The sequence below is a fragment of the Nuphar pumila genome, chromosome 7, assembly GCF_984573655.1.
Source record: "Nuphar pumila chromosome 7, dmNupPumi1.hap1.1, whole genome shotgun sequence".
In the NCBI taxonomy this organism is placed as follows: Eukaryota; Viridiplantae; Streptophyta; class Magnoliopsida; order Nymphaeales; family Nymphaeaceae; genus Nuphar; species Nuphar pumila.
In genome coordinates this window covers 102111358-102137713 of record NC_143255.1, presented here as the reverse complement: position 1 = coordinate 102137713, position 26356 = coordinate 102111358, and the positions used below count along the sequence as shown (strand labels likewise).

Sequence of the window (26356 nt, the reverse complement as noted above, 5' to 3'; positions counted from 1 at the left end):
CCAATGGTATGTTTGTATGATGGTGGGTCTGCCTAACCCCAGCATGCTTATAAAAAAATTTGAGTTGATACAACTGCCCATAATTTTCAGCTCAATAGTATGACACCTTTAATAGTGGTGCACAATTTTCAGCTCAATAGTATGACACCTTTAATAGTGCTGCACGGCATGCCCACCGCACACACAAACGCACACATAACAGATTAAAACTTTGCTTTTTCATGTTTTGGGTGAATCGCAACTCATAGATGTGATTTACATGCTCAGTTAGTAGGAATTTTTGGAACCCCGAATCTGAATAGATAGCCATAAACATAGTAAAATTTCTCAACTCAAAAATTTGTTTTTCATCAAAAAACATAATGCAATGGAAATGGTCGATTCCCACTAAACCAACCATGCTAAACACATCTGAGGTTAGACCGAGTCAAAATGACTTGAATCGTGAAATCCCAATTAGGTTGTACTTGCTATACATGGCTGAAGGTTCATTTCTTCTCTTTGTTACTGAAACAAGCAATCTTCACCAACGGGGCTCGGCCTGGTTGGTAGGAGCTGTCAGTGCATGTCTCCATGTGGTGGAGAACGTTGCAGGTTCAAACCCCAGTGGTACGCTGAATAGTAACTGTTGGGGGTCAGCCTAACCCCAGCTTGCCTTTAAAAAAAAGAAATAAGCAATCTTCTCTTCGCCCCTCCTTCAAATAAACACTTTCTCGTTCAAAAGAACCAACTCCGGATCCAGCCAAACCCGTAAACGAGCCAGTTCGACCTCCACTCGAGCTCATTGACAAGGAAAGCTCGGAGCTCAAATCCAAGCCTATGTTGACAAACAAGCCAAGTTTGAACACTGCAAACTCACTTCGGTCAAACCAGTTCACTAGTCCAAAAAAATAAATACATAAAAATATGAGAGAGAGAGAGCATTTGCAAGCATGCACGCCCATCAAAGATTGACAAGGCAGTCAGTATATCATGCACTTGATGGATCAATAGAAGTCAAATACTTTGTTCATGAAAGAAGGTTCCTATTTTACAAGCATGGCCATGTTCGCTTCGTGCTGCTGGCGAGCAACTCATGCATGATTGCACACTGTTCTCGGAATATGCCTGTGCAGCTCCAGATTCCTGCATGCTCGCGGACCTAGCAACTTAAAGTTAAGAATTAGAATTCCTCATGCAGAGCATGATTCATTTTGGCAGAAATGCAATTCATCCATGGCTGAAACTCGGCATCCATCATCATTCTTGCATAAAAATCAAATCTCAGATCCCAGCAACGGCCCACAGCAAACCAGCGTGTATCATCCATCAACAAAAGATGAAACACTAGGACATCCTGGATGGATGGAGTGCCTCGGAATCCTTTGGAATGAACACGGGAAACTGATCAGACCCTCTTCCTCTCCCTGTTATTGCTTCCTGAGTCTGTGAACCTGATGCATTTTCCTGGTTAGGCCTTGATAAGCCATGCTGCCTAGAACTTTCTGTTACATTGGCTGTTAACAACGGACCACCGAAGAAGATGGACTGCTCTGTGCAAACAAAGTTCTGTGCCTGTGCTGATGATCCAGAGAACGTCTTTGGTTGTTCATCTGTGCCTGAGAGCTTGTGAGGACCACACTTCAGGGGATCTGGATTCAAAATTGCTGAAGCGGAAGTCTCTGGTTCCACGGCCTGAGATGAGCTGGCTCTGTTTCCCAGTGGATGATTATCGCCACCAGATGGCAGAACTGAAACATAACGACCAGCTGCTGGATCCCAGAAGACAGAAGGCCTTTGGTCTCTGATATTGCCCCGATTCTTCTTCACCAACTTTTCGTCAAGTCGATGGCTTAAGATACTTTCATGGGCATCATTTATCTTAGCTGACCATGGAGAACGATCAGCAGATGATTGATAAATTGGATTGAAGTGTTCTCTGTTTGGCATCAACCTCCCCACGGTGAACGTCAACCGCTCAGCATCAGGAGAGGCAGCAGGTAGCTCTAAGGGCAGAGGACTGAGTGCAGCTGAGTTATTGGTATGTGCAGGACTGCTGAAACTGCTGACACTTCGAGTTCCTGCTTCAATATCATCCCTACTAGCTCGGCTTGGGGGATACGAGTTCTTTGAAGATAATCTTAGGCTGCTCTTGGCATCCTTATGCAGACCAAGATCTGTGCTGATACTACTTGCACCACTGGCATTTTCACTTGAACAGTACCCTGAATCAGGATTATGACGTGAACCAATCGGCCGAAACACGGACGATGAGGCTCTAGCTTTGGCAGCGGCTCTCATTGCCTCATTTGAATCCAGTTTAGCCAACTTCCACGCGCTGATTTTAACCTGACGTTTGGGTAATCTCTTCCCTCTATCTGGGAATCCAACAGCATCTGGATCGATGGTTGAGGGAACCCTTCCAGGACCCAAATGAGGGATTATCTCATCCTGACATCATACCACTAGAATGAGTTTCATGACAAAAGCTTCAAACTAAAAATATTCAGATTATGCATGTGCAACCAACACTAAGGAGCTTGTGCATTGATAGCATGTGCAACCATAACCTTTTTGGAGTTTCCACTTCTCATAACTGACTTGGGCAGCTACCATAAAAGGTCAAATTACACATATCATCATCACTTTCAAAATAGCTGAATGCAATTTCATACAGATGGCAGGACCTTATATAATAAATCTAGTAAAACAGAAAAAATAAAAGAGTTCTGCAAGTAACCATCTTTAAAATATTGACATATTTTTAGAGAACAATAATCAAGGATATACACCGACAGCATAACCAATGACTAACCAAGGACAATCAGTAAATAATAAAACTTCTTTTTTCCAAAGAAATAAATAACAGCTATTTGGAAAGATAAAAAGGAAATGCACAGCATTTGGTTATATTCTTGAAAGCAAGGGAAACCGAATCAATGCAGAGTGACTATTAGGCCTTTGTCACAGTGGCTGGCAACTACATTCATGCCAAGCCCATTTGTTCTAATGCACGTGAACCATACCAACCCAAGATGAGTTACAGCAGCCTAGGATGTTATCATAAGCTGTCTGAGGACATCAGATCACTGGTGTCCCCTCCTGACTCGGCTTGAGTCCTGCTGGAAGGTCAATTAAGGCTGGACAGTCCCCATGACCACACAAACTTAACTTGAACATGGATGACAATAGAAATGTAAACATTTGAACAAGAATGATGTTTTATATATTATATAAGAATAAAGAAAAACCTGATCCACGAATACTCTTGGAGGTGTACACCATGCACCCTTATATTGCAGACCAAGCGAACTTCCTCCACTTAAGCCAGTCGCAGCTGAACTTGTTGGTGAAGTAGGTAAACTTTGCTGATCTCCATCTACAGAAGGACCAGGTGGTTCACTTTGTGCTCTCATTGCCACCACATACTCATAAGTAGTGATGCCCTGTTGATTACAAATTTACAATTGTAGGTTATTAATAGTGCAACAATAAAGGAAGAAAAAAGGAATGTTCCATAGAAATTTCAGCAAAAGAGACCTTTCGAATCAGTATCATATGGAAAAAGAATAGTTCTCCCAGAGGTATAGAAGCTAGTAAAGATACAACTGTACATATAGCCTGCAAAACCAAAAACCCATATGAGCAAAAAGCAAATTTTGGGGGGTAAGAATAACCTATTCAAAAGCTCTTACCGGAATTCGAAGGAAAGGAGCAAGTTATGCAAACCAAGACAGTCATGAAGGTAAACATGCAATATATGATAAATAATACCTCAAACAGTAAAAAAGGAGACCAGTTCATAGTCATAAATATTGCTTGCTTTGATTAAGTTTATTAAGTTTATTAAGTTTTGAAGTGTTTTTTAAAGAAAAAATCCAAAAAATGTCCTGATAAATTTGAACAAGTAAAAAGAAAACATCATAATAAAACTTGGTTACTAAAGTACACCACTAAAAGGTAAAAAGCACGATCTTTTTTTCGAATACACAGACCAAATCAGTTCAAATTCTGACAGTGCAATGAGCATGAAGAATAAAAGCAATTTCAGAATACATATTCATGGAGATAATGGTCTTGAGTGGTGAAAAACCAAAAGATTAGCTTATTAACAACACCGTCATGCATAATATGGATGAAAGTACCGAGCACACCTTCAACTTTAAGTATACATGACTTTGTGTTGACAACATAGTGGTGATATTTTCAAAATTTAGTGATATTATCGCTGTTTTTTCAGCAAACGATATTATAGGTAAAATATTGCAATATTTTGAAATTATCGCCAATTTGATAATATCGCGACATTATCAATTATTGTTAATGTTTTGATTTATTTTCTATATCTTAAATGTGTTTTTCTTCATTATTTTGCATTTTTTACTTATTTCTTTTATTATATATGTATTTTCTTACTTATTTTTGTTATTTTTCTATATTTTTTAATTTTTTAAGCCCCGAGATTTATCACCAAACCTATAGTATCGCAAGAAATAGCCTCGCCGAGATATAGCCAATACTGATATTTGTGACTATGGTTCGGTATCCTAATATTCTCAATATTTTAAGTTCTTATATCCAACAATGTGCATCTCAGATTTACCCTTTTACCCAGGACAATATAAATGATCAAAAGTGCTTGACCTCTTAAAATTTATATTCATCAAAAAACAACAGAAAAAATGCATCCAGAGAATATTGCACTCTCAAAATTGGAAGGAAACAAGCATGTGAAGCTCAGATGATCAACGCATACCACAACTGTTGCAAATGGAGCCCGGGAAAACCCATTACCAAGCCTATCAATTATCTGATCTTCCATTTCCTTTCTGTCCACAAAACATCGAACAAAGACAGCAACACCAACCCCACTCTCAACCACAAGCTGTCAAATAAAGCACAAGGGACACATGCAACACATAAAGTATCATTAGTACAACATCAGATTGAGCAATCGAAAGTCAAACCAACAACTCAAGAGGAAGAACAGCCTGAATTTGAACATTTACCATATTAAACTTACCCAAACAAGACTTGTAGCCATCAAGGCAACGAAAGTAACATAGTTTTTCTTCCCCACACAATTATTTAACCACTGGAAGTGAAAATAGCTCTCCATTATTAAATAAACTCAGATACATGTAAACAACAATTTTTGGCAAACTTAAAGAGGAAACCGAATTACATACTCGACAATGGTGATCAAAACCATCCACACATTTGTCACAACTTCTGCAATGCTTGCTAAACTTCCGCACCTGAAGCACAACAAAAAGTGAAACAATGTAAAAGACACCCAACGCAGACCATGCCAACAGGATCAACATTAAGAGTATGCCCGATCATTTGAACAAAGCAACCAGAAAATAGTAACAGCTGACAATCATTAAGCACCAACTTTGACCTGATGGTGAAAGAGACTTGAGCCATTGAGGAAACATAAGCACTACAATAGATTGAACTTGTGAACTGATTTTCCATTTGAACAGTTGGGGCCAACACAACAGCAACTTGAAAGGCTCGGATGAAACCTTGCGAGTTTGTGGCAGATCAGAGATAGCATAAATTGACAATCTTCAGTTCAGTATTAACATAAAATACAGCTACTTGTGTCATCAGCCATTTCAAGATGTACACATTTTGGCAGGATTTCATAACATGATATATCATAGTTTCTTTTGTATCTCTTTTTGAGTCACAGTTAATGTATTATGTATTTGATAATATGAGATGTGCTCACTTCTAAGAACACCACATGAAATGCCTACTTCAACGAGCCAGAAAAGGAAAATGATTTTTCGACCAAGCTATTGAGTTTGGAAAAATAAGATTGACAACTCTAGGTTGCCAAATGGCAAAATGACAGTTTTTTCATACAAAAGAGCACCACAGTCACCTGAAGGAGCAACAGTCACCACCACTACAAAAAGTACTGCATTCGCTCCAATTTTTTTTGTTCAATCTCATAAGCTCAACTACTTGGCATGTCTAGAATCTCCAGGAAAGTTATTAAAGGAGACAACTTGTGTCTCCAGGAAAGTTATTAAAGGAGACAGCTTGTGCCCTTGGCAAATCTCATTCTTCTTGAAGAAAGGGAATCATATAGCAGAAAGAACCTTTGAAATGCATTTTGACATTCTGAAAATCCTCACAGTACATATGGCGCAGTGCTAGTGTGATATCTTAGAAAAAGTCTCTAATGCTAAGAGTAAGTTACAAAAATGAGGCATGTGTTGGAAATACGGCGAAAGTAATTAGGAAATTGAATTATCTGAAAAACATGGATATGTTTTTGCAAATAGCCTTTTTTTTGTTTAATGAAAATCTTTCTTCACTAAACTGCAGAATTTTGCTTTCATGTTGAAGGTTAGAAAGAACTATCACAACATTTTATTATTTCAAAATCTAATGAACGCAACTTGGAGGACTGAATTCTCAACTTATATAACTAACTTATGTGAGTCCGATGTCATGAAAACCATGTAAATCAATTTATGCACACTTAACTGATATGGATATGGAACTCTGCCTCTACCTTCTTGGCCAAATTATGTGAATCAAATTTCAAATAAGTCAATGGGCCAACATTAACCTACAAAATGAAGTGCTAATGAAACAACAATTTGGGCCAAGCCACACCAATCCACATTAGCAGTTCACATATGCGACCTTAAAAAGGGCAACCATTTGTGATTCCACAAAAAGAACACAAACAAGGTTTTGTTTGTACAAGACACTGTATACTTAGTGAGATGCTTCTAGAATCCTCAACCATAACAAAAAAAAATCACTTAGGTACCTTAAATAATGAACGTGATGTCTTTGACTAGCTATTACACCATGATATTTTAGTTGGTATATTATATCATTAGGAGATTAATCATTCACATAGCCCATAAAGGATAATGATAAATTTTGGAATTGACTGCTAAATCATAATTGTGGAGGAGCATCGAAAAACCCCATGTCTTTCACATAGATATGTAGTATCCGTGCACGCGATCAAGGTTTAAGATGTCACAAACCACACTAAAGAGAACTTCCATGTCCAGAAAATCAATCATGTTGTTACCATGTGCAGAAATGGCATCAGTAGCATGAAAGCTTGGAATTTCATGTATACAATGCTCCAAAACAAATAGCAAGCAGGAGCACCTCTCTTGCCAGCAGAAGTAGCCAAAGCAGGTAGGCCACATGAATCCACTCTGAAAACCAAAACCACAAGACAGTAGCCCAACAGATGCACTCCAAAAACACCAGCAATGTAATATAACTTGACTGAGCCTCAAAACTAGAAACCTATGTCAGGTATGGCTGTGGATATAGGGACACATCCATTTTCAAGTTCTCAATTCGACTAGTATACAAGGAGGGGCAGCAAAATGAAGTATCCGTGTGACATAGCTGGAAAGAAGGACCGTATGAGTGAGAACCTACGGAACTTGGTTCTAAGCTAATATTTCTGGCACAGCACAAAGTGTACTTACAATAAAAAAATGCAATAACCTACAGCATTAACTATGCGAACCCACATAATCTACAGTATTAATTGCACAAACTCGCACGAATGCTCCTTATCAGTCTGTATAAAAGTTCATAGTTACAGATGTGAGATCAAAAATTGAAATGGAAGCGCCACTAATTCCGATTAATCACCAAGAATTCTTCTCAGACTTTGACTAGACAATAGACACAGGAACCAGAATATTAGTAAGAGAAAAAATCAAAGTAATGAACTCATTCTATTGATGGCTGTTGAAGTTTGTGGTACCACAAAATAAGCACAATGTATAATACCCCCAATAAAAATTACTGAAAGTCGGAAAAAAGGCACATGCAACAAGTTATTTCTATGAAAGTAAATCAACAAGGATAAAGGTTTCTGTCCCTGCAGATGAGGAAATCATCCGGAACAACTATATATATATATAGATAGAGATTGAAATTATTTTGAAGCTGTAAAGTCCAGAAGTAATATGTACCTCTGTGTTGCACAATGTGCAGAATAGAGCATCCTCTTCACTGGTTTGCTGCTGATTAATATCATAATTTTTCCAGCAGTCTTCTTTCACTAGAAACCCACAGAAAAAGCCACCAATGTAGGAACAACAACCAGATTTCTGCTTCACAGCACTTTGTGAGTAACTTAGCTCTGTTGTTTCAGGTTCTCCCAGGGAAGGTTTTTTACCTATTTTTACAAGTTCACATGGTATTGATAAGTATTATCATTAACTCATCAGCAGTTCAAGAGTAACCGACCAGAAAAACTAAGATTATTTCTACCAGCTAATCGTTCATCAGGGCTGATCAAGATGCCTGGATCTGCAGGGTCAATAGCTGTGCATCGAACATACAATACAAAAACCAAGAGTGCCTAAAATTTTTTGAAGATGATAAAGAAAATGTCATCATATGTAAAAATTCCCCATGACAAATAAATATTGAAAATTCAAGTGGGTATACAATTAAAACAAGTTTCCTTACCACCGGGGTATAAACTCCCATCGCCACATATTCAAAGACATTCTTGCCAAGAAAAGGTGCAAAGAAGGCATAGAATGCAACAACTAGCAAGAAGAACACGGTTATAGCTACAACCTGTCAGCAACAAAATCAGAGGGTCATGAATGACAAACATAAGAAGTAAGAAAAAGAAACATGATGGGTGAAGCTCTTAATGTAGACAGCAATAAGATTTAAACCAAGGACCCTTTATTAAGATGTCCATTACTCAACCATCTGGCCATAACAGTTTAAATGTCACCACATATCAATTATTAGTTCATGCATTGTCAGAAAATAATTGACGGGGTTTGAAATCCAAAAGCAGAGGATGAAAAAATCATGTGGCCACAAAATAATTCATGACTACAAGTAACTCGAGCTCATAGGAGCCTATTTGAAAACAAGCATAGGAGAGCCAATTAAAAGCAAGCCAAAACAAATTAAAGCTTACGCCTGCATGATGGATATACTATATTATACAGCACAATATGCAAAGTGTGAGTATCTGTGTGAGCGTGCATGTACAACTAACAAGCACGTGCACGTGCACGTCCACACACACACACACACACAGGAAAACACAGCATCAAGAGGAAATTTTTGAGGAAAAAACCACACAATGTGAAAAGTGCTAAACACTGGCATGCTGAAGATACAACAATCCACCTCCACTTCTATGTTCCTTTATTCCTTTGAAGTAAAGAGAGCCTTCCCCCATACTAAGGAACCCAGTCCAAAGAAGAAAAAACATAACTGGAAATAAACAAAATAGGCATTAAAAATGGTGACATAATGAACACAGAAAACTGATATATCATGTCCAATTAAGCGTCATATATTGGTTTCTTGTGTTGTATCCAGTTAATGGCCATATTTTACACCAGCCTATTTGTAGGATAAGCGTCCGCAACTAAGCAAGAATATCGAGGACATGAAGCCCAGATTTGAAAGTTTCTTCTCAATGTCCAACTTATCTAAACAAAGGGAAGATATACCGGGTTTCTAAGTACATTGAACTGCAACCATTTCTGATCTTGAAACTTCTATTTTTGCAACTTAATATAGACAGCACCAATAGATTCGTCCTTGATCATCACTTCACCGTCTACCACATTAGTAAGGTCAGACCATTATCATCACAGAGAATGCACAAACCTCCTCTATCCTCAAGTACATCCTCGCAAGAAAACCAGAAATTTCCTGGATGGCCATTTCAGAACCAGCTCCTGCATCCCTAACCTTCACCAATCGGCATAAAATTGCTAAGAACCTATCTTTCTTTTTTCATCAAAAGAACTTGAGAATATCATCGTTTAATGCAGCATAACCGCAAGGCCGCATACATTGTGGACAAGTGAAGAAAAACGAATCAAGACAACCACGAAACAGATATGCTTCTCATCACACTGTAATACAAGAACATATGCTTATACAAGAACATATGCTTATTGATCTGAGAAAAATAAGACGTTTTAACTCCATCATTAAATAGTTCGAAGACAAATTGCAGTGATCGCCTTTAAGAGTTTATATTTTATATCCCCAAATAATGAACACAAACTCCACTTAACGTTATGGATCACAGAGGAATATACCTTAGAAGACCTACAGCCTTAACAATGGTTAATAGAGGTAGTTAATAAAAAAAAAAAAACAAGTAGAGGCAAATGCAAAGCAGATGATCAAATGATCAAATGATCAAATGGGTATCAAAAGAGAATATAACATAAATCATTGAAACGAAATATAGACTCCCCGAAATGGGCAACCAGAAAATAGTAATAATACAAAATATTTGATGGTAACAAATAATGAAAAACATCAAATGGGTACCCGAGCGAAAGATCAAAAATACCGTTTTTGAAAAATGATAAGGCAAATCATCAAGTGGCCATCCCCCAAACAAAGAGCAACAAAAATAAGTAGAATACCTGAAACGTGTGAGCCGGGAGTTGCCATCCATGACGCCTCGCCATGATCTCCGAGGACGCAGAGGCAGACTGCCACACAGCATCACAGTGCAAACAAGCCTCTCTCTCTCTCTCTCTCTCTCTCTCTCTCTCTCTCTCTCTCTCTCTCTCTCTCTCTCTCTCTCTCTCACCCTTTCTTTTCTTCGGCTCTTGCAATGCCTTACCGCATTTTGAGATCTCAGAAACACAAACAGGCTTCCTCAGCGGCCCACATCCAACAAAAACTACAAAAAACAAAACTAAATACAGATTCTTCACTCCTATCAATACAACCCTTGGGAGAAGTCTAGGATGAACTCAAAAACCTTGCTCTGTCTCTCTCTCTTCCAAACCAAAGCTAAGAAGGAAACCAACTCCCTTTCCCTTCCTTTTGGTTAAATCAGAAAAGAAGGGAGAATTAAATTGAGGCCGTTCCGATTAGACATTAAAATGGCCACAAGATTTTGACCTGGGCTAGTGAGGCTGGAGACATGACAACTCCTACAACCCATGCCATCCATTAATGCTCCCCAACTCCAACAAAAAGGAGAAAAGAAATTGAGAGAGAAAGAAAACAATTCAATTATATATTGCCTCTCCCGTCTCGCTGCCAAACTAAAGCTACTGTTGGGTGATGGCATTACCATTCTGGAGTCCGGGTCAGACCTGATCACCCTCCATCAGGTCATGACCCCACACCTGACAGGCCCTATCACAAGATGGAGGGTGATCAGGTGCGTAAGGCACAAAAAATTGTGCCATGTGATGGCACCTGAACTTTTCACACCATCCTTTCCCTACTATTGTAAGTCAATTACAGGACTAAGCCTCTCTCTCTCTCTCTCTGGTGAGAAAAGGCACTTGCCTGTTTGGTGGAGGAGTGTTGTTAAAATCGGTTGGCTAGGTGAATCGGTTTATTTGAAAAAATGAAAAAAAAAAAACAAATATTTTGAATAGAATGGATCAACTTTTACCAACAGATGACACGTGTTACTAAAAATTTTAAAAAAGTAAAAAAAAAAGAGGCCTGCCCTGCCTCGCCCTACTTGGACCGGAGATGGAGGACATAGAAACAGAGATGGAGGCGGGAATGGGGGTTAAAATCAAAACTTGTGTGGGGATGGACTTATGCTTTCCCCCGCCCCACCCCATCCTCGATCCCCGCCTTGCCTCGTCCCTTATCCTTCTTTAGAGATGGCAGTAGACCGAGGAAAAATGGGACCCGCCCCGCTTCGCCCCCATTTGGACCGGAAATGAAAGACATGAAACGGGGATAGAGGTTAAAATCCAAACCTGTGCGAGGATGGAGGGTATGATTTTGAGACGGAGCTGGGGTGGAGACCTTGTCCCCCGCGCCCACCCCGGTCCATTGCCATCCTTAATTGGGCCAGCAGAAAGTAAAATAGGGTGAAAAGTAAATGACGTTCTGGGTGGAGACGGGGCCCGGGTGGAGACCTTGTCCCCCCACCCACCCCGGTCCATTGCCATCCCTAATTGGGCCATCTGAAAGGAAAATAGGGTGAAAAGGTGGGGAAAGTAAATGACGTTCCGGGTGGGATAAGTAAGTGACGTCCAGGGTGGGGAAAGTAAATGACGTTCCCTAGAAAATAGAAAATATAAGCATATATAACAATATAAAATAAATAAAAACACAGATAAAAAAAACGTGGAAAGTGTTTTTTTCTTGTGTTAGTATTGCAATAAAAATGCAATGTGTTTGAAATAAGCAGTACTTTTCCAGTTACATATCGACCTTGTATTTTCAAAACATGGGTGATATTTGTGACATGGGAGATAAGATACTTGGTGCTTTGATGTCATGTAATGTGAGACTGCTTTGCCAAACAAACATGATGCTTGAAAGTCTCACTCATCACTATCAAACATCGGAAAGAAATTTCCTAGAGAAAGGCAGTTTCTCAATCTCTTTTTCTCCTCTTTTCACTCAAACAAACCTGAGAAGGTAGTTAGGAAAAGCCTTTCGCAAGCATTTCCATGAACTTATTAGAATTGGGTGTCAGGACGTGATTGGATTTTTTTTTTAAATTGGGTGAAATTGGAATCGAATTCCATCAAAATTATCAATTTCCTGTTTACTTGCTTTCGGGTGATCATTAACTTAAACAAACAAAAAAACAAACGTATTGCTAATAATTATTTAAGCCCCTTCTATGACCTCAGAAAGAATCTTGACTTGCTTGCCAAAGAAAAGAGTCTTTTGACCATGCCCACAAGGGCTCTGCTCATCTGGTAGGAGGGACTCGTGAATCTCACCAAGTTGACGGAATGACACAAGTTCGAAACCCATGATTAAACCTGAAACCGGATCTGATATCATACCCAAAAATCTGGTCCAAGTCTGATTCCACCTGGATCCAAAACCAAACCTGGCCCGTTGACACCCCTACTAGCGGGCGGGTGAGGAGAACCTAGGGCTTTTATATCAATGAGTTCACGAGTGAGTGAGATAGTTTTCTTTGTCTAATTACCATAAGTTTATCCTGATTTCCTCATTCTGAATCTCTATTTTAAAGTTGTGGGCAGGGGGCAAAGCCATCGTTTTTCGTGCCGCAGCAGCTTTTTAATATGATGGAGCTTGTCTCGAGTGCGCTACATGATAAATGAAGGCATATTATCCGTGCACATGTGAATTGTCTAAAAAATTGAGCTCTAGGTTTGATAAAAAAAGGGTGTACTTTTTAGCATCCTAATCCTCATGTTATTTTAATATCATCTCCAATCCACTAATCTTTCATAAATAATAACTGAACCTGAAATTTTATTAAAGTATTGGCGAACCAACCGCATGAAGAGGCCCATGCATGTGCATTCTTTGCTGAAGCAGGATGTACTCCTTGGTGGGCAAGAGATCTAGGGGCCTTAGGCCAATAAACTTGTGTGCAGAGACAGTTTTTCTCCTGTTATAAAAAAAATGGAAAATGATGGTATTGTGTATTGTATGATAAAAATGATGTGTTTCTCCAAATGCTTCAAAATTTTTAAAATTGGCTCGCTGTCTATAACCGAAAATAGGTATTTTTTAGGACCTTTTTACACTTCCACAAGTGAACGTGATGAAGTTCGTGCGACATATCATTCTGCTTGTCAGCTACGGTAAAACCTTAAATGTATATTCGCACATTTTTTTTGTCCTAAAAAATGCACAAAAATTATATTATTTGTGGCACGGTTATTGTAGTGTATGGTCCTACAACTTCACTCTTGAAGAGGTTGTTTTGGGAGGAGCTGGATGCGCTTGGGCATATAAAATTTAACAATTGGTGTATCGCGGGAGATTGTAATTGCTTACTTCATACTTATCAATCAAATAGGGTGCAAACGTTCACGAGTAGTATAAGGCGGTAAGCCTACTTTATAAGCGAATGAGACCTAGTAAATTTGCACATATCAGGACTCTTTACATGGCCAAATAAAAGAGACAAACCATGTTTGATAAAGTTAGATTGATTCCTTGTTATGAGAGGTTGGTCGCGGAGATGAGGCATCATGGAAGGATGATAATGGGACCAATCACGATCTCGGATCATGACAGATTATACTTGAATAGGGGGTACAACGAAGTACTAGGCATCATTTTAGAATGAAACTATGGCGGTTACGTGAAGAGGGCCTGATTGACAAGATTAGGCAATGGTGAAATGAAACACAACATGATGTTTTGGCAGCACTAAGGATGGTCAAGAGGATGGACTATGTAAGGAAGAGACTAATTGAATGGTTGAAAAGAGAAAGAGCAATAAGGTTTCACGATATTGAGGTTTGAAAACAAGAGCTTAGAAGGTTACAAGATAGTTTGGGCATAGATGGGGCAGCTCAGGGGAGGGTGAAGAAGAAAGTAATGAGAGACATAATTTTTTGGTTGATATTGTCTTAGAATGAAAAGTGCATCAAGAAATCTGATGGAAACAAAGATCTAAGGTACATTGGACGAAGCATGGGGACAAAAATACAAAGTTTTTTTACTTGTATGCCTCATTAAGAAAAAGATAAAATTTTCATCACACAATGAGGATAAGGGGATGCATGTATGAGGAGGACATGATGTGTTCTTGGGCTTGGGTTAGGAATTTTTTGGGCAGCGGTAGGCTCGATTAGGTCTGGGTTTGGGTCAGCAATCAAAATAGGTAAATATGGTCGAGGCTTTATGAAGGGTTTTCGTAGAAAAATTAGTATGCCCGAACTTTTCTTACTCGAATATAATAGGTGGTGTGGTAGGGAAATCTTTTGTGAAAACTCCATCAATTCCTTTGACCCGAACTTGATCAATGGGTCTGCAAAGGCAAACAACTAGTGGAAGGGGACAAAAGCAACTTTCTTATTCTCCACCAACTCCTTTATTCTTTTTTGCAACATCATTGTTCCCTCTCTACAAAACACCACCACCATCTTCTTTCGTCATTCTTTTTTTCCTTTTAGGCACTGTCTAAAAGTGAATAGTCTCCAATGCCATAAGAAAAATGATCCCTTGATTGTTTTATTGCAATAAAACAAAAATATGCAGAAAGAAGAAATAAACATGGGGCTTTTGGCGAGAGTTCCAGACGAGCAAGGGGCGTCATGTTCCTGCAGAGAGAGAGAGAGAGAGAGAGAGAGAGGTGAGTTATACAATTAGCGTTAAAAGGGGCATTGGAAAAGGGTAAGGCGAGATTTCAACTGATTCTTTTTTTATTTTTCAAAAATTGAATTAGGTCGTTGATCTATTGAGATGGATGATCCTTTTAGAACTGGTTGAATGCATTTCTCATTCATATGTGTATGTGTGTTAGAGGAGCTGAATCTAATCCACATCAAGATGGATTGGGTCTACACATTGGAAGAGACTTCTCTCACAAGGAAACCAGTTGACATGATGGAAAGGACTCCTCTCACAAAGAAACCAATCAAGAAGAGATAGAAATGATGAAAGAAGACAATCTTGGAAACTAAGAAATTAGCAAGTCTCTAAAGAAAGAAGAATCCTTGATTATCAAGGAATCCCTATGTGAGAAGAGTTTTAGTAAAAAAAGTTTCTTAACCCAACATATACTCAATGCTTATTTAACAGAACCTCCCCCCCTAAAATCGTTGAGAGAGAGAAAGGGGAGATAAATCTTAATTGTGGGCATTGGCCTGACCTGCCGAACCATATAAATTATGTCCCCTTGTGCGTATCTGTTTGCACTTTCATGTTATCAAAGCCACAAGTGGGTGGCTAGTCTCCTTCACGCAAAGTGGTGTTCTACACCATCATCGTTACTACAACATTAATTTTTGCTTGAATCAGGCAATTTCTATTGTTCGGTGGTATTCTGCATTAATGAACAACATCTCCCCGAATAGCCTCATGTCTACACCCAGATCGAGCATCATTTTTCATTGCCCTTGGCATTATGTGTTTTCTAACGCAAGACCACGTTAAGAAGTGGTGCTTGCATGGTTCGTGTAAAGCTTTCCTCGATCAACAATGGAGGATACCCAGAAAAATAAAAAAAGTGAAGAAAGTGGTATGTCCTTTTTTATTCCTTCTACTTCTAATCTGCAGTACTTTCTATCAACTAAGTTGTCAAGGGACAACTATCTGTTGTAGGAATCACAATTCATTTCCCTTCTGAATATGTATGATCTCATGCAATATGTGGATGGTTCTAAACCCATGCCTACAAGTCAATGTTGTTTTGAATCATGATTGTATTAAATGGTTCAAGTAACATCAACTTCTTTTGAGTTGGTTGATCTCTTCCCTAACTAAATAGGCGCATTGTCAAGTGGTCGTTTAAGAACTTTATTTGAAGTATGGCAAACCCTAAAAAAATTGTATGGGAACTCACTCTCGAGTCAAAACTATGCAACTCAAAGGTCTTTACAGGACATAAAAAAATAAAATAGCAGTGTAGATGAATATTTCTAATAAGCAAAATTAATTGCTCACCAGTTTGTCATTGCTTCTCGACCTGTTCTTGAAGAGGAGATGATTATGTACTTGCTCAGAGGCATGTCAGGTGAATATGCAGCCTTTAAAACCTATATTTTCACCCATCTAGATCCCATAACCATACTCGAGTTGCATAGTTTGTTGCTCAATAAAGATGCCCAAGTGGAAGATCAAGAGATCAAAGAAACAGTAAATTATTTTGCCAATGACATTTAGTTTCAAAACCACAGAAATTAGGATAATTATCAAAATCGAGGAAACTCTATAGCAAAACAATAACTATCATTCTAGAGACCGTGGTAAGTCCTGAGGCCGATCCAAATATCAGCAGAGACCTAAAAACTTTCAGCACCAAAATAAAAGTGACCCTTCCTAAAATAAGGTGGTGTGTCATGTGACACGCCTGCCCATGGTGTTAAGTAGTGCAATGAGTATGCCTTATTTTTCCAAGGTGGTATGCAAGCATATCATGCAAGAACAACTACCTATAGTGATGATAGTTAGTACCTGAATTTAGGAGCAACACACTAAAGTCCCCAATGACCTGAGTAATTTATCATTGCATTCATAATATTATAGTTGTGATGGAGTGAAAGTCGACAGTGTGACATGCTTGCAAATTTCTCACATTGGATATTTTGTTGTTGATTCTTCAGATTCTCCATTCAGTTTGGACAATATTTTGCATGTTCTCAAAATAACTAAAATTTACTTTTTTTGAGCAGGTTTAGGATTACAATGTTTTCTTTGAATTTCATCCTAACAGTTGTTATGTGAAGGATCAAACTATGGTGAGAATTCTGATCACATGTAAAATTGATCAAGGGCATCATAAGATTGATTTGGACATCAAACTTAAAGAGACATTGGTTGGAAAAAGGTTCACAGTGGATTGATGGCATCAACGTTTTAGTCACCCTTCTTTTCGTCTAGTTGAACATATTTTGAATAAGCATGGTTTTTATGATGTTAATAAAAATTTACATAATATTTATCTAGCTTGTAAGCAAGGGAAAAATCATAATCTTCCCTTCGCTACTTCATTTATTGTTATTCACGACCATTAAAAGTAATTTATTATGATGTTTAGGGTTCATCCTCAATTGATTCTCATGGTGGATATCGCTATTATGTGCACTTTATAGATGCATACACAAAATATACATGGATATATATGCTCACACATAAATCTTAGGTTTTGAAATTTTTTAAAAATTTAAGGCTTTGGTAGAAAACTTGTTTGGTAGAAAATTTATGTTTTTCTATACTAATTACGGTAGAGAATATCGATTTGTATCAAAATATTTGGATTCATGCGATATTGGTCATCGGATTATGTGCCCTCACACGCATGAACAAAATTCAACTAAAAGAAATCATTGACACATTATCGATATAGGTTTGTCTCTTTTGGCTCATGCTGGTGTTATGCAAAACTATTAGCCCTATGATTTTGCCATTGTTGTTTATTTAATCAATTGTTTGCCTTTCTCTGTGTCGTGTTTTAAGGCTCAAGAAGAGTTATTGTTTCACACCAAACTTGATTATAAAGAACTTAGAGTTTTTGGGTGTGCGTGTTTTTCAAGTTTCCAAGTGATAAGATTGGGATCCTAAAAACAACAGTGGTATCAGAGCTTTACTGGTATGCGCAATGATGCACCCTCAACACCCTTTGCTCTAAGTTGTTGATTGTCGCTTGAAGCCACCGATCACACAAAATCATCACTGAAAACCAAAAACATGGGGAAAACGGTAAAAGGTTGTACCTATTTTTTTTGTAGATTCTGGTACCGAAAAATCATATTCTGGTCACATCATAATATGTAACTGGATTTTAGGGTATGAAAAAAGAAAAGAAAATCAGGAAATTTAACGTGCTTTGTTTTGCCCATAAGTACAACGATGAAATCCAGCAAGTTTAAGAAATGTGCTCACCGAGAATCCCTCGTCAGAAAAACCACAGTGACCACCACTAATAGTGTTGAGGGAAGCGGTTGCAGAGACAATTGTGCTTTGCATCAATAAGTATAGTACACAAACAAGGGGGTCCTCTACCTAAAACCCAGAAACCGCCAGTTATGCCCAATGGTGCTAGCCGAGTGAAGCGACACAGTCGTTGGTCAGCTGAACCCGATTGAGCCTCCTCTAAGAGGTAGCACTGCAGGGAGATCTGCACTAGGTTGAGCCTCTGGTGAGAAGCAGTTGCATAAGGAGGACCATACCCAACGTCAAAAGGTCCTCTGGTGTAGGCAGCGACACTGTGAAAGGAAGAAGCATATGCTAGGGTAACCCTAGCATTTTCAAAGAATCAAGAATCCTTGGGTTTCACTTTTATATTTTCTTTATTTTATTATTATTATCTGTTAATGTGATATTATAAGACTACCCCTATTCTTTTTTGTTAATTCATGGTGTACCCTCTTAAAGATGAATTACTTGTCTGCCCTTGTTCATTTTCTATTAATTTTGTCTTTGTCTTCCATTTTTCAAAACAGAGGCTTTATTTTTTAGAAATTCTAGAAACAAGCCTGCTCTCTGAAAAATATTTGAGAGATATTTTCTATCTCTGGTTTTTTCTAGAACAACCTCCAAAATTTTTAAAATTTAAGTTACCCACCTAAACTTTTATATTTAACTCAATAAGTTATGGATTTTCTAATTCAAGGTTCTGGTTTGTTGTTTTTACCCAAAATTGCCTCCTGACTTTTGTGAAATTATAAAAAAGCAGTTCTTTTGTGTTGTTTGCCTCTTAGGGCTTTATTTTGATAAAAACAAAGCTGAAATTTGATTGTCTTCCATATTTCTGAAAATTGCATTATCAATTAAATATTATAGTGCTTAAAAGAAATTAGATTGAACACTTTTATCATTGCAGACTACATAAAAATATTTTGTGTGAGAGAAAGTTTTTGATATTGTGGAATACTTGATCGTGAATATGATATCTCCAATAATCATGACTATTGTTGTGCTATTTACTTTATTATTTGATGTTGGACACTTGCTTATTATTTTTGCTAACATAAAATAATAAATATCAAAAAAATGTCTAGTAGGGTGTGTGTTATCGAACTAGCAAAAACTGATAAACTAAATGGTACGAACTTTCACATTTGGAAGAGGAGGATTCCTCTTGTTTTGTCTTTAGAAGGCATCGATAATGCCCTAAACATAGAAATGTAAGACCCTAGAGAAGCTACTACAGATGAAAACAAAAATGTATACAATAAATACAAAAAGAAAAATGTACTAGCTAGAACCATCAGGATTATGTACATAGAAGAAGACCTCGTTAGGGTATTTGAGGATTAACTCACTGCTAAATTCATGTTTGAGGCAATATCCATGAAGTATGACACAACCTCGTAAACTCATATTCAGTTGCTCTTAGAACAATATAATTCATGCAAGATGCAAGAGAGTGACAACGTAGTTGATCACGTGAATAAGATGCTAGTAATAGCAAAAGACTTAGCTATTGTTGAAAATGTAATCTCCGACCGTATGGAAGTATCAACCATTTTGCATATCCTTCCATCTTCATAGAGGATTGTCACCACTGCTTTTATGGTGAACTCTAAAAACTTATCGCAGAAAGAGATACCTGCTCAGTTAAAAATTGAGCAACAACACATGCAACAAGAAAAGAAGAGTGAATAACACTTTGCTAAAGATGCTCATAACAGTAGTTATGGACCTCCTAGGCATCCACACATTAAGAGAAAGTCATTTAAAACTTTTGACAAATTTGATACAAAAAGGGGTCCACTATTCTGCGAATCGCAGGATACTACTTCCCCGATAATATGTTTCAAGTGTGACAAATTTGGACACTTCAAGAGAGATTGCCGAAGTCGTCGAAACAATAACAAGAATGGCGGGCAAAAGAAGAGGCGTGATATCAGAGTGCTCGCATGCGAACCAAGAACTTTGTGGATGGTACTCAGGAGCAACTTGACATATTGTCAAGAGCAAGAAAAGGTGGTGGAGAAGATGGAATGCAAACTCGAGAAACATCGGGTATACATGATAAATGATACCTATTATGATGTTATGGGTGTTGGAATTATCACATTGAAATTGTAACGACCCCAACTCCTACCTTTGAAAAATGCGGAATATTTTTTTTTTTTTAAAAGAGTCGCGGAAAACTTCCCAGAGACCTGGGGTCCCTACAGTTCCAATTTCAGTTGGATAAACACACACCACAAAGCAACTTACATTTATCAATCATAACCAATCCACTGAATTCTTTTATTAATGAATCAATAAGAGTAATATGTTCCATGTCAAAGATGAAATATCAAACTGCAGGAAATCAGAAGAACTAAAAGAAAATAACAGTAGAGCCACTCTGTCCGTAAGTGAAGTCGTTTGAAACAAATGTGACCCTCGTATCTCTCAGAAGCTAGTCGACTTCACTGATCACCTGTGCCTGGGAAAAACCAATAAAATAAGAGGGTCAGAAATCCGAAGAATTCTGCGTACAGGTTTCCCTAATGAATCAAATAAGAAAAAGAGCATAAATAAGATCCATGTAATATTTTGAGGAATACAATTATACTCAATTCTTAAGTCAATTAACCATTCATGCATAATTAAACAGTTAACAGGAGGGAACACGAAATATGCAACATTGATCATAACTTAATCAATAAGGCAATTAAATGTAAAATAGATCAACATCATACAATGATCAACATAAACAACTAAGTGAACAGGTAAATATGCATGAACTAATGCATAGCAGGAATATGCATGATTTGTGTGCAATGCATGACCCATTTATTATCTTCCATTTAAGTTTTCCTCTTTCCATATGCATGTCCTATTAAATGCACACATCTTTAAGTTCCTCTTTTTAATTACAGTGGCCCGCGGATACACCAAACGGGTACAATCCCCGAGGTTAAGTAGGGTTCCCGGGGTAGCTTCACACACAATTTGTATTTTGTTACCGGGTTCCAAACTTAGCCCACGACCGATATCAGGAAACAACACCATCCATCGGAACCTTGGAAAACAACATCCAAAGTCGGGGACACCAGGGAAAACAGCATCCTCTGGCGCCACTTTCTTGGTATACCAAAACAAACTCACAGCTGTGACTAACACACCACTCCCGGGTAAAGTGGCGGATTCTCCCTAAAACCGTGGCTAGGAGAAGAACCTCAATATCGGGTTCAGGAGCAACAAAACGCACATGGAGTTTTTGTATCCTCACGGTTTCCCCTAAACCGCAATATCCAAGATTCTCACGCTAAAGCAGGGACATCAAGGAGAAAGTGAATTACATTGTTCTTTATTTAATTTTATTTGGTTATTAATCCATTTCTTTTACATTTGCAAATTTACCTGCAGAACTAATAACATAAGCTTGCACATCAGCATGCTAAGCTTTTCACGGGACCACAGCCCGTGACAACATAGAACAGTGTGGTAAAACAACAATATCACATTTGATTTGTTGCAATGCATCCAAAAACAATTAAAACGAAGAACAACTAGTCCTCGCGGCTCATCCAGCCACAATTGATTCAATTTGATCATTACCACATGCATAAGCAAAAATCATAAAGAGTATGCCACTTATGCATTCTTTTCACATGTTTTTCAATGCGCATTCATTTAGGACAATTTAAAGGTGTACATGAAACAATAACCTACATATACATATGCATGAGTTCACAATTTCAATTTAAATTTCATGCTTTCATTCCATACATATGCTCATATCCCATGTATGATTTTATTTAGCCTGTCAATGTATACTTTAACATACATGTTCATGTCACATACACACTTTGATGAAATTACACACTTAAATCAGCATGTGAACCTTCAAGTGGTGGTGCACGTGTCAATACATCAAGTTAGTGTACAATATGCATAAGATGTAGCTTTGCAGCAAATACTTTGTTTTTTGGCTTAATGTGTGAAATGCAGAAAACAAAACATATCATGCTCTTACACACATAGGTCTGAATATCAAGTAAGCATAGATATGAAAATTTCAAGAAGAACTGAACCTTACACAAGCTAATTTAACTCAGCCTATAATATTTAGTTTAAGCCTTGGAAAACAGCCTGTACGATTACATGTTTAGCTAAATTATGAGAGTCACCCATAATGTTTGTGTCATACAGATTACATGGGTGTATGCCTAACAATCTTTACACGTCCATATGCCTCTTAATCACCTTATAAATAGGTATGACAGAATGCATGACATAGATCAATCATACTATTAAGCAATTTAACAATTATGAAGCAATTGACCACTTACACATATACAAATTTTATAACCATGCAAAGCTGGACTAACACAGGTATAATGTAGTCTTATTTAAGAAGCAATGACCCAGCCAATGCCCTTGGATGAGGCTCCACAACCACCAGGCTCGGACTGTCAGGCCAGCCCAATTCGGCTGGGCTGATAGCCAGCCCACCTAAAAGAACAAAAGATTGTCCTAACTGATCACCATATTGCTATTTGATAGATAAAAAAACAATAGATTGAGGAAATATTCCCCATACTTAGAAAAATGCTAGAAAGAGGGTGTACAGTGCACTAGTTGAAGTAGAAGGCAATGTGCAGCTTTAACCATCTTTTCAAACCCAAATTCTCTCATAAAGCAACAACCAAAGTAAGAAAGCTTGCATTTGTTTTCTTTAACAGTACATGTATGTAAAATAATGGATATTGTAATCCAAGTTACAATTTGTTTCTCTTTTTTTTTTTGTGGCCAAGTAATTTTATATAGAACCTGTTTCTGCAAATTCTATGGAGCCTAAGGATGCAAATAAGTTTTCAGAAGCATAGAACTTACATATGGGTTTAAACGCAGGATCAGGACCATAACATTCCATAATGTAGTTCATGTTATTTGTATCTTAAATATAATCATCAAGATGATTATGAATTGCAAATGACTTGAGAATGATGGGTCTGTATATCATCCTTTTACAAAGACAAGCAACTATCACAGGCATTTCACCCAAGGAGATATTCCAACTCTTACACCTCTGTAAACTTTCAGCTCCAAAATGGAAAATGGCCATGTTTTATGTTTTTGATTTGGTTTCCACAAGAACGCAAATGACCAACTTTCTGATTAGCAAGAATACAAAATACAAACATTCAAGAATATAGTTTAAACAGCCAAACCAATAAAATAGACCTCCTTGAAATAGAGAAAAATCTATAGAAAGTTGATGACAAACCAACTGATCCAATTATGCCAACTTAAACGCAAGATAGCACCCATGATAGCAACCCACTATGCTGCTGACAAGCTTCCAAAACAAATAGACATATCAAAATCCTCCACCCCAGCAAACCAAAATCAGGAAAAGTTTCCCAGCCATAAATCATGAAAGGCTTCCCAACATAACGGAAATCTCACAAATATGTCGATTTGGGGTTTCCGGCCCCTCAAAACCCCAAATCTGCCTCTCTTTCCAATGATTCCCCTAAAACAATACCTAAATCGAATTTAGGTTCTTTTTCCCCATTCGAGCCAAAAGAAAACCCGTACCTTTTTCGCTGGTTTTCCGGCAATCTTTCCGGCGATCGGAGACTGGAGGCACGGTCGGCTGGGCTGCTCCTTGTTGTTGCCGTGACCTGCGGTGGTTGCAGCCTTCCGGTGATCTACCACCCTCCGGCGCACGCACACAGATCGAAAGAGAGAGGGAAGAGGGAAGAGAGAAACGAGGGAGAGACCCCTCTCTTTACCCTTTTATCGGCTGATTTCCCCCCCCCCCTTTTCCTTGCCGAGATTGGTGGGGATCGGTTACGCCAGCCGACCCCCCCCCCCCCCCCCCCCCTTCCTTCCTTCCTCTTTAGAAACAGTAGCTCTGCCCCAAAAATTTTTTTTTTTAAAAGGCTGCAGCTCGATATAGGGTTTTAAAAACCCTATCGGGTTATGGATCCGGGTCGGGTCCGACCCGGGTTCAAGAGTTCACTTTTTTTTTTTTTACTTACCTGCTAAGGGGGAGGCGCGGCCCGGGTCCGGGACTGAGACCCGAGATCCTATCACTATCAGGGCCAATGGATCCTTTGCCGATTTGGGTCTGTGAATTGGATCCATGACTTACTCGAAAAGGTGGATCCACAGGTTGGATCCAACTGTGGATCCCTGCACTAACCCTTTTATTTTTTTTTATTTCTTTTTATCTACATATATGATATTAACTATATATATATTCCCCCTTATGGGTCCTAGATCCGAAATACGGATCCTTAGGCCCATTCGCACATTTCGCATTATTTTATAAATGAAAATTCATGAAAATTTCTGGTTATTACATCCCTACCCCCTTAAAAGAATTTCGTCCGCGAAATTAAACGTACTAGATAAGTATCGGTAGTACCAAAATAAGATATCACACGAGTCCTAACGATTGACAACAAAGAAGATACCTTAGACTAGATCAACCTGATCGTCCTGTGTAGTGGTCGTAACGGCATAAACTCTTCCGTTGGTCTTTCGTTGGCCTTGTTGTTGCTGAGGTCTCTGTTGTTGTTGTAGTTGTTGCTGCTGTCCTCCCTGAGCTGCTGGCGGGCCTGGACAGTAGGGAGCGATGTGCCCTGGCTGCTGGCACCGGTAGCAAACTCCCTTGAACATCGGACAAAAACCGTGAGGATGACTCTCATTACATCTGCGAGACATCGATTGGGCTTTCCCCTGCTTTTGCCTCTGTTGAGGTTGTCCCTGATGCGCACCCTGCTTCTTGCCAACCTGAGTCTTTTCGCCTATCGGCGGGTCTTTCCTCTTTCCGCCCGAAGCATTCCCTCCATTCGTGCCTCCCTTTTGCGATACATTCCTAGATCTTTCCCAGTCCTCGGTCAGTACGGTGGCTGACTCGATCGCCTCGGCCAGAGTAGAAGGACGACCCCCGAGCACACGAGTCCGTAACCCATCTTTCAGTCCACGCACGAATCTAGCCGCCCTTGCCTTCTCATTCTTGAAGAGGTTTGGGCTATACTTCTCAAGACTCCGGAACTTAGTAGTGTATTCCACTAGACTCATGGTCCCCTGAGTCAGATCGAGGAACTTTTGTTGCATCTGCTCCTCGACGTAAGGGGGAAAGTAGGCGTCCAGAAACTCCTCCCTGAACGTCTCCCAAGGAATCTCATCCCAATCAGCAAATTTCACCCTTCGCAGGGTGTCCCACCAGTTCATGGCATCGCCCTTTAAGCGGTAAGTGCCAAAAGGTGTCTTTCTCTCCTCAGGGACAAGTAAGACGTCAAATACCCGCTCAATCTCCTCGACCCAGCTCGCAGCAGCCTCTGGGTCTGCCTTTCCTAAAAAGGAAGGCGGGTCCAACTTCAGAAACCGCTCGAACGAAACGCCACCTGCGTTGGGAACAATATTGACCGGAGGGTCACGAGTCGCTGCCTGCACGGCCGCCTGTGCAGCTACCTGTGCAGCCTGTGCCGCTTGGGCTGTTTGTGCAGCTTGAGCCGTCATAGTCTCTGTCAGGGTATGGATGGCTTCCATCATGAAATCCATTTGCACCTGCCAGTCTGAGGGAGCAGCAGTAGAGGACGAAGCACCTCTGCGGGTATAATGCGACATCTACAACGTACATCCTTTCTTCAAATTAGACTCCTATTGATCCTACCCCTTAAGGTTGATCACGAACAATAATTGTTCATGAAATCACACCAAGACTTATTTATTTTACAACAAAGAATATTAAATTATAATTGCAATCCATCACACAGAATTCACACACTTAAAGTAAAAGTATTAAATAACCTTACCAGTGAAGAAGACTGCTCTGGAGGACGAGTCACACTTGTCGACGCTTCAGGACAGTGCTCATACACCAAAATTTAGAAATTTAACACAAGAAAGATGATAAAAGTGTAAGTCTTTGTGGTTGCTCTGATACCAAACCTGTAACGACCCCAACTCCTACCTTTGAAAAATGCGGAATATTTTTTTTTTTTTTAAAAGAGTCACGGAAAACTTCCCAGAGACC

General features: G+C 38.9%; 1 protein-coding gene across 1 annotated transcript; it reads right to left on the bottom strand.

Moving 5' to 3' along the window:
• Positions 1 to 323: 323 nt before the first annotated feature.
• LOC149832683 (protein S-acyltransferase 21-like) lies at positions 324 to 10544 on the bottom strand. The gene is made up of 10 exons (XM_090012554.1): positions 10416 to 10544; positions 8464 to 8577; positions 8263 to 8353; positions 7962 to 8167; positions 5169 to 5237; positions 5003 to 5074; positions 4736 to 4864; positions 3520 to 3600; positions 3231 to 3425; positions 324 to 2430 (listed from the first exon to the last, which is right to left on the bottom strand). Exons 1-10 carry the CDS (start codon positions 10458 to 10460, stop codon positions 1327 to 1329), a joined length of 2106 nt encoding a protein of 701 aa, XP_089868680.1. The 5' UTR covers positions 10461 to 10544; the 3' UTR covers positions 324 to 1326.
• Positions 10545 to 26356: the final 15812 nt, after the last annotated feature.